Source organism: Ranitomeya imitator, chromosome 1 (genome assembly GCF_032444005.1).
Source record: "Ranitomeya imitator isolate aRanImi1 chromosome 1, aRanImi1.pri, whole genome shotgun sequence".
In the NCBI taxonomy this organism is placed as follows: domain Eukaryota; kingdom Metazoa; phylum Chordata; class Amphibia; order Anura; family Dendrobatidae; genus Ranitomeya; species Ranitomeya imitator.
The window spans coordinates 373,756,500-373,769,645 of NC_091282.1; the positions used below are offsets into that span (position 1 = coordinate 373,756,500).

The following is a 13,146-nucleotide window of genomic DNA, read 5'->3' on the forward strand; positions in this document are numbered from 1 at the left end:
TCTTACCATCTAGATCATCATTCCTGGATGTCCACGGTTCCGCAGAATCAAAGTGTGTATCTCCACCAATGCCTTGCCCAGGAAAGTATGCATGTGCCAAAAAGCCACCTTCTCCATCAAAAGGTGTGCTATCCCCGTGGAATCCCTCAGCAAAGAAAAGCATTATGTCAGCATGCTTGGCATGACCATCCTGTATATCCACATATCGGACCTCACGGAAACGCAGTGGGGTTACACCCTGCCATACTGCAAAAGCTCTTCGGATAGCCTCATATGTCTCATATTCACCCACTTTCGGAGTATAGTTTTGTATGCTAGGAGTAAACAGTTGTACACTGTTAAAAACCAGGACAGCACCTATAGCAATTGAAGGCAAATATGGTGATTTTTGGTACATACCAGAAAGTGATGTCCCGATGCGGCCATTTCAGACCCTGAATAGCGTATCTTTTTCTCCTTACATTGGCTTTAATTTCAGCACCAAATTTATCTGGCACACCACAACGTGGCTTCTTCATTGCCCTGAAAATGAAATTCTGATTAGTCAATTATTGCTGAAAGTGTGAAAACTACTGTACATTGAGGTATTTGTACATTTGGGGGAGTAACAGGTGAGAATGGATGCCCCAAGCTAACATGAGTGACAAGAGACTTCGATAGAAGTCTATGATTTTGCCTATTGAAAAATGAACAATTTTTGTATTCTGTGACATTGTCATCATAATCCTAGTTCATTCCTTTCTTTTCTTATCCATGTTTATCTGACTTCCCATTTGGATTTTTCTTTCTTTCACTAGCTTTCTTCTCCTATAGATATGGCATAACTTTTAATGGTGGTAATACCTCTTTAATTATGCAACAGGGAGCACTGACTAACTTAGAAGTCTCCTTATGCCAGCTTCGTGGTCTCCACAGGGAGAAACAAAACTCACTAGATCTCAATCAAAGCCTTCTCACTCAGTCAACTAGTACTCAACACTGCACTGATGAGGGGCAGGAACCCCAAATCAGTTGTATGTGTATGGCTGTCTTTTCCTTTCAGAGAAGACTTTGGATTGGCTGAAATTCCTAAGTCATGAGACAAGATGTATTCAAGGGTCTTAAAAAGCAGCTATCTTCAATAGATAGCATTAGAAAGCTAGTTTTCCTTCCCCTCACCTGTAGAGATAGTCTCAATACACCAGCTCAGTACACTACAAGGAGAAATAGTACCCCCCTAAAGCTTTAAAATACTTAAGCACTGTCAGTTCCAATACCTTTCTGTGTCACTGTCAAACTTGCCAGTCACAGTCAACCCATAGAACCTTTGCATAGCCGCAATTGCTTCATTCATAGACTGTGGAGAGCGTAATGTGTGAGTGCGAAGGTCTCCTGGAGGCAAATAACCATATTGTTGTAGCCAGCCCTAAAGACAGAGATGAAAGAAAAGCAGGTTAGATAAATTATATTATAAGATACTTATAAGGGTTTGACTCAGCACTCATGTTTCCATTAAATAAGCAGAAATAGAGATAATAATGGCAATGTACATTTCGTCATAAGATGGACAACATTAGCTCCAGATGGACCATGATGATAATTGACTATAATGTGGTCAGTCGGTTCTTCATTAGTGTCCGTCATTTCCAGCTTTTTTGACGTCATCCGCAACAGAGGCTCCTACCAGAACCTCCGAAGCAGATGGAGACCTAGCTTAACAACTGCAAAGATTAACAAGGAAGAAAATAATATCATATATCAAAATAAACTGCCAAAAATAAACTAATTAAAGATTTAGAGATAAGCAAATGTTTTCTATAAAAAAATATATATTCTAAATTGTAGAATATTTGGGTTCCAACATCAAAATGACCTGCTTCATAATTTTAAAAAATAGTGGTGACGAAGACAGCTACGAATGCCACAAATGGAAATATCTCTTTTCATAAGCAAAACCCAAGTAAAAGAAGGTGGCTTCAGCATCCAGTAATCATCAACTTGCTTTATTTTGACATCTGAAATGTAGAAACAATGACAATGTTTCATCCCCAGAATATGAGTTTTTGTCAAAATCTATACTAGGGATCGAAAAATTGCTACTGTGTCTGTATTTGTGATACCAAAATAAAGCAAGTTGTTATTATTGGATGCTGAAGCCACCTTCATGAATTTGTTTAGTAACATTTAAGTTTGTTTCCTCTAGTGGTGTTTAATAGCACTGGAAAACATTAAGGCTGTGTTCACACGTTGCGGTTTTTTCGCGTTTTTTCCCGATAAAAACGCTATAAAACCGCAAAAAAAACGCATACAATAAGCATCCCATCATTTAGAATGAATTCCGGATGTTTTGTGCACATGATGCGTATTTTTCCGCAAAAAAAACGCATACCGCACAAAATCCGGACATGCTCTATCTTTTTGCGTTTTTTTTGCGGATTTCCCACTCCAAAATGCATTGGGAAGTGTCCGGAAAAAAACGCGGCAAAACGCGGCAAAACCGCGGCAAAACCGCGGCAAAAACGCGGCAAAAACGCATGCAGTTTTCTTTCGGATTTCATGCAGAAAATGTCCGGAATTCTCAGGAATTTTCTGCATGAATTCCTGAACGTGTGCATATAGCCTAAAAGGGATATCCGGGACCTAAAAGAAAAAAAAAGTGCCTAAATGCTAACAGGCAAGCAGTTGCTACCTATCCGTGTGTGTGGCCAAGCGCTGTTCTCCACCGGCACAGAGCAGTCACAGACTTCCACAGATGTCATGTCAACAGAGCTGCAGTTTGTTTTCCTGTTGATTTCCTGTTGACAGGGCGAGGCTAATGGTGTCATGCTGATAGACAGCCGGCTCCCCGCTGCCTAATTGTGGGAAACCTGCTGTCAATCAGCATGACACCAGTAGTCCCACCCTGTCAACAGGAAGAGAAGCCACTGCTCTGATGACAGGGAACAGCTGAATCTCTGGCAGGAGCAGTCTATGACCAGGGCCTCTGCCTCTGTTAGCAACTACATGCCATTTTTCAGTCCGGATATCCCTATTAAACTGTCCGCAGATTATGTTTACCAGTATGATCAGGTTGCCCATTATGGACAACCCCTTTTTGTTAGAAGGGCTCCCCAAAGACATACTGTTGACAGGGTGTACAAGCGATTTGATGTAGTCTTTGCTATGGATCGGAAGCTCACAGGTTCCATGAATGAAGTGGGCTGTGGATCTTTCATAAACATGGTGGGTCACTTAGAGTAAAAGGTCTCTTTGTAGAGTCTCTTCGCTTTTGGAGTGAAATGCGGTTCCATACAGTTTAAACTGAAGACTCAACTTAAAAGTGTTTTTGCCATGAAAACCTTTTAGGAATATTGACCGGAGTTGGTCCCAATAATCTAAAATGTGTGGTATATTTTGTCAAAATCCAATAAAAGTCTTTCATGGGAATAATGATTTTAGGTATGGATGGATGAGATGTGCAATGTGTACGTTAACATTATTAATGAGTTTCACCTCTCTAGGATTTCTTATCGATCAAGGGCAAAGCAGCAGGCATGATAGTTACATGAAGATTTATAACCTTTTGAGTGAGTCATCTTCAAAGATATGCTGGGGTCTGGTTGAGACGGAAGTGCACAATAGGGCAATACCGTAAGAGAAATGAGACAGGATGAGAGTGATGGTAATGCTCACCTGGGGGGTTGTGTTAGGACTGTGGCTGGAGGAGAAAATCTACCAGAAAGCAATTCACTTAAGTGCTGATATCACTAATGGTATAAAATTAAGATTTTTCATTCAACCAACGTATTTCAGCGCAGGCTGGAACCATTTTCAAGGAAAAAAAACAAATAACATTTGTTTTTTTACCTTCAAAAAGGCGCCAGTCTGGAACCAAAATGCGTTGGTTGAATAAAAACCTTAATTTTATACCATCAAGGAGGCCAGGTACCATGATATCTCCACTGAAGTGAATCTTTAACAATGTAACATTATTTAGGGTTAGGAGGCCAGGTTGCTATAATCTACTATATAATTGTCTAAGGGTCACTTCCGTCTGTCTGTCTGTCCTTCTGTCACGGTTATTCATTCACTGATTGGTCTCGGCAGCTGCCTGTCATGGCTGCCGCGACCAATCAGTGATGGCCACAGTCCGATTAGTTCCTCCCCTACTCCCCTGCACTCACTGCCCGACGCCCGCTCCATAATCCCCTCCACTCACCGCTCACACAGGGTTAATGGCAGCGGTAACAGCCGGCGGTGTAACGCACTCCGTTACCGCTGATATTAACCCTGTGTGTCCCCAACTATTTACTATTGATGCTGCCTATGCGGCATCAATAGTAAAAATATGTCATGTTAAAAATAAAAAACCTGCTATACTCACCATCCGCCGCTTTTCTCGCTCCTCTCCACGCTCCCGGGACCGCTCCATTGCAAGCGACAGCTTCCGGTCCCGTCCCAGGGCTGGTGTGCGACAAGGACCTGCCGTCACGTCACGGTCATGTGACTGCGACGTCATCATAGGTCCTGCTCACACCAGCCCTGGGACCGGAAGCTGCCGCTTGCAATGGAGCGGTCCCGGGAGCATGGAGAGGAGCGAGAAAGGCGGCGGATGGTGAGTATAGCAGGACTTCAACGGGCCTTCGGAAGGTGAGTATATGTTTATTTTTTTTTAAGTCTCTATACTACGTGGCTCTGTGCTGGGCAATATACTCCGTGGCTCTGTTATATACTATGTGGCTGGGCAATATACTACGTGACTGGGCAATATACTGTACTACGCGGCTCTGCTATATACTATGTGACTGGGCAATATACTACGTGGCTGGGCAATATACTACATGGCTGGGCAATATACTATGTGGCTGGGCAATATACTACGTGACTGGGCAATATACTACGTGGCTGTGCAATATACTACGTGGCTGGGCAATATACTACGTGGCTGGGCAATATACTACGTGGCTGGGCAATATACTACGTGACTGGGCAATATACTACGTGGCTGGGCAATATACTACGTGGCTGGGCAATATACTACGTGGCTGGGCAATATACTACGTAGCTGGGCAATATACTACGTGGCTGGGCAATATACTACGTCACTGGGCAATATACTACGTGGCTGGGCAATATACTACGTGACTGGGCAATATACTACGTCGCTGGGCAATATACTACGTCGCTGGGCAATATACTACGTGACTGGGCAATATACTACGAGACTGGGCAATATACTACGTGGCTGGGCAATATACTACGTGGCTGGGCAATATACTACGTCGCTGGGCAATATACTACGTGGCTGGGCAATATACTACGTCACTGGGCAATATACTACGTGGCTGGGCAATATACTACGTGGCTGGGCAATATACTACGTCGCTGGGCAATATACTACGTCGCTGGGCAATATACTACGTGACTGGGCAATATACTACGTGACTGGGCAATATACTACGTGGACATGCATATTCTAGAATACCCGATGTGTTAGAATCGGGCCACCATCTAGTAATAATAATAATAATAGTACAATAGTGACTTCATAGAGGCATACAAATATAAACATAAGAAGATACCGCATTTCATGCAGAACTGGCAGACTAAGGGTTAAACCTTGCATCTTTAATGCATTCATCAAAGAGAGAGTGTGTGGGGGATGTTCTGAGAAGGATAATGTATTTATCTCCCGGGAGACTCCCATAAAATGGACACACTTCAAAGAGTGTGGGGGCAGGGAATGGTATGGTGCAGTGTACAGAGAAACAGTTTAAAGTTACAGGAAAACCTTTCACATATGGGACTAGGAAGGGAAAAAAGAGATTGTGAGAGGAGAGATGAGCCTGTTGTTAAAAAGTACATATTACCAAATACAGTCTCACATGATCAATTACGCAAACTGGCCATTATTCCACAAACTACACGAAACGTTACACAATCAGAACTGACTTAAACATAACCCTGAGAAAGAACTGAAAGCTGATCCAAAACACATCCTTTTATGTGACATGCAGTACAACCACCAGTCAAGTACTTATCAGGCTTTTCAAATAATAGCCCAGATGGGCAGAACCAGGTACATTGGGTATATAGAAATGCAAGTGAGTCAGAAAAGGCTCCGCACCCTGGTTATATTCCAACTTCTGATGGCCGCGCTATCAGAGCTTTCTGTACAAGGTCGCTATCTTCCCAGTCATTCCTGTGCAGGTTTGAGCGTATGTGCACACGATCAGGAATAGCTCAGCGTTTGTTCACGATTTGACGCAGGTGAAATCTGCACCAAATCTGCATCTGAGGTCACTGGCGCATGTCACCTGCATTCTTTATGCCTTCCCAATCCCCCGCCCCCCCCCCCCCCCTCCCGCATTCGTTTTTGATGTTTTTTTTCATTGCATGCGTTTTTTTCTCACTTGAAATAAAGCTAACTGAAAGTTGGCTTCTGGGAAGGAAAAAAAAGTGATTTCCGGTTTGCAGATATATTGGGGCACTTTACCCAGCTTTTCCCACTTGCCCTGTAGCGGTGGCAAGTGGGGATACTATGTGTGGAGTTGATGTCTCCTTTGTATTGTCCGGTGACATCAAGTCCAAGGCTTAGTAATGGAGAAGCGTCTATAAGACACCTATCCATTACAAATCTTATAGTTACAGTGGGGCAAAAAAGTATTTAGTCAGTCAGCAATAGTGCAAGTTCCACCACTTAAAAAGATGAGAGGCGTCTGTAATTTACATCATAGGTAGACCTCAACTATGGGAGACAAACTGAGTAAAAAAAATCCAGAAAATCACATTGTCTGTTTTTTTATCATTTTATTTGCATATTATGGTGGAAAATAAGTATTTGGTCAGAAACAAAATTTAATCTCAATACTTTGTAATATATACTTTGTTGGCAATGACAGAGGTCAAACGTTTTCTGTAAGTCTTCACAAGGTTGCCACACACTGTTGTTGGTATGTTGGCCCATTCCTCCATGCAGATCTCCTCTAGAGCAGTGATGTTTTTGGCTTTTCGCTTGGCTACACGGACTTTCAACTCCCTCCAAAGGTTTTCTATAGGGTTGAGATCTGGAGATTGGCTAGGCCACTCCAGGACCTAGAAATGCTTTTTACGAAGCCACTCCTTCGTTGCCCTGGCGGTGTGCTTAGGATCATTGTCATGTTGAAAGACCCAGCCACGTTTCATCTTCAATGCCCTTGCTGATGGAAGGAGGTTTGCACTCAAAATCTCACGATACATGGCCCCATTCATTCTTTCATGTACCCGGATCATTCGTCCTGGCCCCTTTGCAGAGAAACAGCCCCAAAGCATGATGTTTCCACCACCATGCTTTACAGTAGGTATGGTGTTTGATGGATGCAACTCAGTATTCTTTTTCCTCCAAACACGACAAGTTGTGTTTCTACCAAACAGTTCCAGTTTGGTTTCATCAGACCATAGGACATTCTCCCAAAACTCCTCTGGATCATCCAAATGCTCTCTAGCAAACTTCAGACGGGCCCGGACATGTACTGGCTTAAGCAGTGGGACACGTATGGCACTGCAGGATCTGAGTCCATGGTGGCGTAGTGTGTTACTTATGGTAGGCCTTGTTACATTGGTCCCAGCTCTCTGCAGTTCATTCACTAGGTCCCCCCGCGTGGTTCTGGGATTTTTGCTCACCGTTCTTGTGATCATTCTGACCCCACGGGGTGGGATTTTGCGTGGAGCCCCAGATCGAGGGAGATTATCAGTGGTCTTGTATGTCTTCCATTTTCTAATTATTGCTCCCACTGTTGATTTCTTCACTCCAAGCTGGTTGGCTATTGCAGATTCAGTCTTCCCAGCCTGGTGCAGGCCTACAATTTGGTTTCTGGTGTCCTTTGACAGCTCTTTGGTCTTCACCATAGTGGAGTTTGGAGTCAGACTGTTTGAGGGTGTGCACAGGTGTCTTTTTATACTGATAACAAGTTTAAACAGGTGCCATTACTACAGGTAATGAGTGGAGGAAAGAGGAGACTCTTAAAGAAGAAGTTACAGGTCTGTGAGAGCCAGAAATCTTGATTGTTTGTTTCTGACCAAATACTTATTTTCCACCATAATATGCAAAAAAAATGATAAAAAAACAGACAATGTGATTTTCTGGATTTTTTTTTCTCAGTTTGTCTCCCATAGTCGAGGTCTACCTATGATGTAAATTACAGACGCCTCTCATCTTTTTAAGTGGTGGAACTTGCACTATTGCTGACTGACTAAATACTTTTTTGCCCCACTGTATGTGGTAAGTAAAGACACAGCAAGAGTAAAGTCTTTTAATTGAAATACTGACACAGACTTCTTTAATAGACCTTAATTAAACCATACTTACTGCATCACCTATTCCACCGACTCCCTTGTCTCCTGGAAGAGAAATAAAATAAAAAAGCAACAATATCCTTACCTTTCCGCCGAAAAGATACACATACTGTCCCACGATGAGTCCAGTTCTGCTTCATCTAGATGCCTTTGGCTGAATGGCGGCATTATGATTGTGAGAACTTGGATAGTGACCGGATCCCCAGTGGTCACGTGCACTGCAGTTCTCGTGATCAGCTCATCTCATCGCGAGAACTGCAGTGTATGTGTACTTCCGGATAAAAAAGGTACACACATTATTTAAATTAGTACACATGCGTAGTAAGCGACGTTCCCGCACTTAATACGCATGTGACTAGAAAGATAATGCGGTTTTACCGCATCTAATGAAAGAGAGTGGGTAATCTATGCAGCGGAGACTGAGCGTCTCCGCTACATAAATTGACATGCTGCGGTCTGGAATGGCACGCCGCATGTCTGTCTCCGCAGGCAAGCAGGAGGCATGTCAGCACGCATAGTGGAGATATTTCTTGAAATCCCATCCACTATGCTGTAACATCTGGCCGCTGCGGGTTGGACGCTGCGGATGTACGCAGCATCCAACCCGCAGCGTTTACTGACCGTGGACACATACCCTGAATGTTTTCTGTCCGTATTTGTGACTGCAGTGTGAGAAACAATGGCTGGCCTGCTTGTGATTTGGACAAAAGAGCAGCTTCGGTAATACATTTTTTTGTGGTCTGAGATTTTGTCTGGTGTTGATATTTATCAATGACTTTGTGCACCATTTAGAGAAACTGTTTTGTTGTGAAGAAGTGTATGCAGTCATGGCCAAAAGTATTAACACCCCTGCAATTCTGTCAGATAACACTCAGTTTCTTCCTGAAAATGATTGCAATCACAAATTCTTTGGTATTATTATCTTCATTTAATTTGTCTTAAATGAAAAAACACAAAAGAGAATGAAGCAAAAAGCAAAACATTGATCATTTCATACAAAACTCCAAAAATGGGCCAGACAAAAGTATTGGCACCCTCAGCCTAATACTTGGTTGCACAACCTTTAGCCAAAATAACTGCGACCAACCGCTTCCGGTAAGGCTGGCTTCACATTTGCGTTTTTTTTTTTTGCGTTTTTGCGGTAAAAAACGCAAAAAAATGCATGCGTTTTTTCCCCCTATATTTAACATTAAAAACGCATGCGTTTTTTGCATGCGTTTTGACGCGTTTTTGCAACGCATGCATTTTTTCTCTGCATGCGTTGTGTTGCAGAAATGCTACATGTAGTATTTTTAGCTGCTTTTTTTGCTGCAAAAAACCTATTGAAGTCTATGTAAACGCATGCGTTTTTAAACACATGCGTTTGCATTAAAAACGCATGCGTTTAAAAAAAACAAAAAACACACTGATATGCCACCCCCCACCATAAAGGTGATAAAGGGATCCTAACCCTAACCCTAACCCTAAAGGGATCCTAACCCTAACCCTAAAGGGATCCTAACCCTAACCCTAACCCTAAAGGGATCCTAACCCTAACCCTAAAGGGATCCTAACCCTAAAGGGATCCTAACCCTACCCCTAACCCTAACCCTAGCTATTTCTGTTTATAGTGGGTTTTTTACTTTATTTTGATGATTGGCAGCTGTCACACATTTCTCAGCATGCGTTTAAAAAACGCAAACGCATGAAAAAACGCATGTAAACGCATCAAAACGCCGTTTTTTTTAACCACATGCAAAAACGCATGCGTCTAAAAAACGCAGCGCTTGCACGCGTTTACATTCGTTTTTTCACCATGCTTTTTTTGCGTTTTTTACCGCAAAAACGCAAAAAAAAACGCAAATGTGAAACCAGCCTAACCATCAATGAGTTTCTTACAAAGCTCTGCTGGAATTTTAGACCATTCTTCTTTGGCAAACTGCTCCAGGTCCCTGATATTTGAAGGGTGCCTTTTCCAAACTGCCATTTTTAGATCTCTCCACAGGTGTTCTATGGGATTCAGGTCTGGACTCATTGCTGGCCACCTTAGAAGTCTCCAGTGCTTTCTCTCAAACCATTTTCTAGTGCTTTTTGAAGTGTGTTTTGGGTCATTGTCCTGCTGAAAGACCCATGACCTCTGAGGGAGACCCAGCTTTCTCACACTGGGCCCTACATTATGCTGCAAAATTTGTTGGTAGTCTTCAAACTACATAATGCCATGCACATGGTCAAGCAGTCCAGTGCCAGAGACAGCAAAGCAACCCCAAAACATCAGGGAACCTCTGCCATGTTTGACTGTAGGGACCATATTCTTTTCTTTGAATGCCTCTTTTTTTCTCCTGTAAACTCTATGTTGATGCCTTTGCCCAAAAAGCTCTACTTTTGTCTCATCTGACCAGAGAACATTCTTCCAAAACGTTTTAGGCTTTTTCAGGTAAGTTTTGGCAAACTCCAGCCTGGCTTTTTTATGTCTCGGGGTAAGAAGTGGGGTCTTCCTGGGTCTCCTACCATACAGTCCCTTTTCATTCAGATGCCGACGGATAGTACGGGTTGACACTGTTGTACCCTCGGACTGCAGGGCAGCTTGAACTTGTTTGGATGTTAGTCGAGGTTCTTTATCCAACATCCGCACAATCTTGTGTTGAAATCTCTTGTCAATTTTTCTTTTCCATCCACATCAAGGGAGGTTAGCCACTGTACCATGGGCTTTAAACTTCTTGATGACACTGCGCACGGTAGACACAGGAACATTCAGGTCTTTGGAGATGGACTTGTAGCCTTGAGATTGCTCATGCTTCCTCACAATTTGGTTTCTCAAGTCCATCTCCATTCGCGGTCCGTCACTCAAATGACGGCACATCGCTAGCATTACAGGCATTACAGGCAATGGCGGCGTTAACGGACTACGTTACACCGCATTATGCCGCGGTGTAACGTAGTCCATTAAACGCGGTCACATAACGCAATGTGACCCTAGCCTAAGTGAGCCGACCTTCTACCCTACATAGAGCTGAGAAAACAATAACTTACTGGGTAGAAAAGCAAAATAGAAGATCAAGATCTGGGGTCAAGCTGAAAATCCAGGGTTGTCCACTTTTGAGGACAATGTATTTTACTCAAATTCAGTTTACCTTCTCTAGCTTCTGTGTTGCCCTGTCTATAGCTGGCTACTGAAGGAGCTATCGGAGAATTGCTGGCCGTTTTGACTTTCTGATATAAGAGTTTGTAACTCTGCTCTGCTTTTTGTCTTTTTCTTGAGCTCCTCTCAGCTGATTTATGACCGCTGATCACACCAAAGTTGAATGTGCAAAAAAACTGGCAAAAAAACTGGGAGACTCCAAAAACAAAACATTTGCAAAAACAATTTTTAGCCCCAAATGCATATATTAAGTTAAAAAAAAATATCCCCATAGGTGGCCTACCACTATACTGCCCTATTCACAGTTGGGATACATTTTTCCATCACATTTTCACATTTCAACGAGATCCATTTACCAAGGGATCCTCCAGGAAGATGACAATTTGAACAAGAATACAGATGAGGGTGCACCAAGTATAAACTAGGGAATATAATTGCAGAGGGAACCTGGATACCTGGAGCGCTCCCAATAATCAGCTGTTCAGCGCTGTAGCTGAGTGTGTAGCGGCTATGTGACAGACTCTCCATGCATGTGTTGGGATTGTGACAAAGCGGCGACACATGCAGCTGATCCACCAGAGCAATCCAGGTATCTGGGTTCCCTCTGCAGCTTATTCGGTAACATAGTAACATAGTTAGTAAGGCCGAAAAAAGACATTTGTCCATCCAGTTCAGCCTATATTCCATCATAATAAATACCCAGATCTACGTCCTTCTACAGTACCTAATAATTGTATGATACAATATTGTTCTGCTCCAGGAAGACATCCAGGCCTCTCTTGAACCCCTCGACTGAGTTCGCCATCACCACCTCCTCAGGCAAGCAATTCCAGATTCTCACTGCCCTAACAGTAAAGAATCCTCTTCTATGTTGGTGGAAAAACCTTCTCTTCTCCAGACGCAAAGAATGCCCCCTTGTGCCCGTCACCTTCCTTGGTATAAACAGATCCTCAGCGAGATATTTGTATTGTCCCCTTATATACTTATACATGGTTATTAGATCGCCCCTCAGTCGTCTTTTTTCTAGACTAAATAATCCTAATTTCGCTAATCTATCTGGGTATTGTAGTTCTCCCATCCCCTTTATTAATTTTGTTGCCCTCCTTTGTACTCTCTCTAGTTCCATTATATCCTTCCTGAGCACCGGTGCCCAAAACTGGACACAGTACTCCATGTGCGGTCTAACTAGGGATTTGTACAGAGGCAGTATAATGCTCTCATCATGTGTATCCAGACCTCTTTTAATGCACCCCATGATCCTGTTTGCCTTGGCAGCTGCTGCCTGGCACTGGCTGCTCCAGGTAAGTTTATCATTAACTAGGATCCCCAAGTCCTTCTCCCTGTCAGATTTACCCAGTGGTTTCCCGCTCAGTGTGTAATGGTGATATTGATTCCCTCTACCCATGTGTATAACCTTACATTTATCATTGTTAAACCTCATCTGCCACCTTTCAGCCCAAGTTTCCAACTTATCCAGATCCATCTGTAGCAGAATACTATCTTCTCTTGTATTAACTGCTTTACATAGTTTTGTATCATCTGCAAATATCGATATTTTACTGTGTAAACCTTCTACCAGATCATTAATGAATATGTTGAAGAGAACAGGTCCCAATACTGACCCCTGTGGTACCCCACTGGTCACAGCGACCCAGTTAGAGACTATACCATTTATAACCACCCTCTGCTTTCTATCACTAAGCCAGTTACTAACCCATTTACACACATTTTCCCCC

The 13,146-nt window shown here is 42.9% G+C and overlaps 1 protein-coding gene and 1 long non-coding RNA gene across 2 annotated transcripts in view; one reads left to right on the plus strand and one right to left on the minus strand.

Moving 5' to 3' along the window:
• The window catches only part of LOC138657809 (uncharacterized), a 193,503-nt gene that overhangs the window by 144,385 nt on the left and 35,972 nt on the right, over window positions 1–13,146 (plus strand). The gene's annotated exons all lie outside the window — the stretch shown is intronic.
• The window catches only part of MMP14 (matrix metallopeptidase 14), a 45,196-nt gene that overhangs the window by 4,801 nt on the left and 27,249 nt on the right, over window positions 1–13,146 (minus strand). The window contains exons 2-4 of the mRNA XM_069761785.1: window positions 1,257–1,405; window positions 400–522; window positions 7–314 (exon numbers count right to left, since the gene is read on the minus strand). Of these exons, the coding sequence (XP_069617886.1) occupies window positions 7–314; window positions 400–522; window positions 1,257–1,405 (580 nt within the window). The remainder of the gene's footprint in view (window positions 1–6; window positions 315–399; window positions 523–1,256; window positions 1,406–13,146) is intronic.